Genomic DNA, 1,891 nt, shown 5'->3' with positions numbered 1-1,891 from the left:
TTTTCTAAGTTTTATCTGCAGAGTTTCAGATTTCATGGTTATGGGTGTGGCTTGAACAAAGCCTAATTTAAAAGTTCTCCAAGTGAATCTGACATACATTTTAAAAGTTCTCCAAGTGAATCTGACATACATTTAGATTTTGAGAATCTTATAGCTACAGAAAAGAAAAAGAACTTCCATGCAATCATATTAAGGATAAAAAACCCCAAAATTGGTGAAGCATAAAGAACAAGCCTCTAGAGAATTAATGAGGGGCTCAAGCAACAAAGAGAAGATGAGGGATTGGAATAATATTTGTGTGAAAGTAGAGGAGAGACCTCTTACAGTACAGTAAAAAAGTGCTAGCAGATGCCTAGAAGACAATAAATTGGTAGGAAGAGAGTGACAAAAAATAAAACAAAACAGATTCATTAAGAATGACTTTACCTCACTTACAGAAGAAAGTGGTGGTTGGAGTGTTGTAGAAAGATAAAATCGTTTTCCATCATTATAACATGATGATTATATTATGTTACCTATATATTACTATAAAGAACATGATCATGGAAGAATAAAGAATAATGTCCAAAAAAGGAGTCAGAGAAAGAATTTCTCTGAGGCAAGTGTTGGAGTTCATGACAGATGTGGAGATATGGCTAGATAGTAAGTAGTTTGAAATATAACTTTCTTTTTCTTTCTTTTTTGGTCAGTCGTGGGGTCTGAACTCTGGGCGTAGGCTCTGTCTCTCAGCTCTTCAGCTCAAGGTTAATGTTCTACCGCTTGAACCACAGCAACACTTCTGGCTTTTTCTGTGTATGTGGTACTGAGGAATCAAACCTAGGGCTTCACACATGTGAGGCAAACACTCTACCACTGAGCCACCTTCCCAGCCTGTAACTTTTCTTTTTCCTGGTCTTCCCATGGTCTTTTGAATTGTATCCAGAAATCATTGTCAATTCGAATTGTTTTTGCTGGTCCTCAGGCTTGAATTCAGGGTCTTGGTACTGTCCCTGAGCTGTTTTATTTGCTCAAGGTTAGCACTCTACCACTTGAGCTACAATGTCACTTCCAGCTTTTTCTGTTTATGTGGTGCTGAGGAATTGAACCCAGGGCCTCATGCATGCAAGGCAAGCATTCTACCACTGAGCCACCTTCCCAGCCCTTCATTGTCAGTTCTATACCAAGACATTGACTGCTCCTGATGTTCATGACTTCCACTGTCTGACCTCATTTTCTTGTATTTCCTTAATAGCCATTCTGAAACCCTTATGAAAAGCTTTAGGACTAACATCTCGAGCACCACCAGCTTCACATTAACAGGCTTTCCAGAGATGGAAAACCTGGAGCACTGGCTGGCTGCCCTCCTCCTGCTGCTTTATGCCATCTCTATCCTGGGCAACACCCTCATTCTCTTTATCATAAAGGAGGAGCAGAGTTTACATCAACCAATGTACTACTTCCTGTCTCTTCTGTCTGTCAATGACCTGGGGGTGTCTCTTTCCACGTTGCCCACCGTACTGGCTTCTGTTTGTTTTCATGCCACAGAGATTGCTTTTGATGCTTGCCTTGCCCAGATGTTTTTCATCCACTTTTTCTCGTGGATGGAATCTGGGATCTTGTTGGCTATGAGTTTTGACCGCTATGTGGCTATCTGTAGTCCCCTGCGCTATTCCTCAGTGCTCACGGATGCGCGGGTAGCCCACATGGGCATATCTATCATCGTCCGCAGCTTCTGCATGGTCTTCCCACTTTCCTTTCTTCTGAAGAGGCTGCCCTTCTGCAAGGCCAACGTGCTGACCCATTCCTACTGCCTGCATCCAGACCTGATCCGCCTGCCCTGTGGTGACACCACGATCAACAGCATGTACGGCCTGTTCATTGTCATCTCGGCCTTTGGGGTGGACTCCCTGCT

The 1,891-nt window shown here is 42.8% G+C and overlaps 1 protein-coding gene across 1 annotated transcript in view; it reads left to right on the top strand.

The window, feature by feature from the left end:
• The first annotated feature begins 1,247 nt into the window (after nucleotides 1–1,247).
• Nucleotides 1,248–1,891, top strand: part of LOC106000319 (olfactory receptor 51E1-like) — a 965-nt gene continuing 321 nt past the window's right edge. Inside the window, exon 1 of the mRNA XM_013035571.1 lies at nucleotides 1,248–1,888. Coding sequence (XP_012891025.1) covers nucleotides 1,248–1,888 — 641 coding nt within the window. The remainder of the gene's footprint in view (nucleotides 1,889–1,891) is intronic.

Source organism: Dipodomys ordii, unplaced genomic scaffold, assembly GCF_000151885.1.
Source record: "Dipodomys ordii isolate 6190 unplaced genomic scaffold, Dord_2.0 Scaffold216, whole genome shotgun sequence".
Lineage (NCBI taxonomy): Eukaryota > Metazoa > Chordata > Mammalia > Rodentia > Heteromyidae > Dipodomys > Dipodomys ordii.
This window is presented reverse-complemented; position numbering and strand designations above follow the sequence as displayed.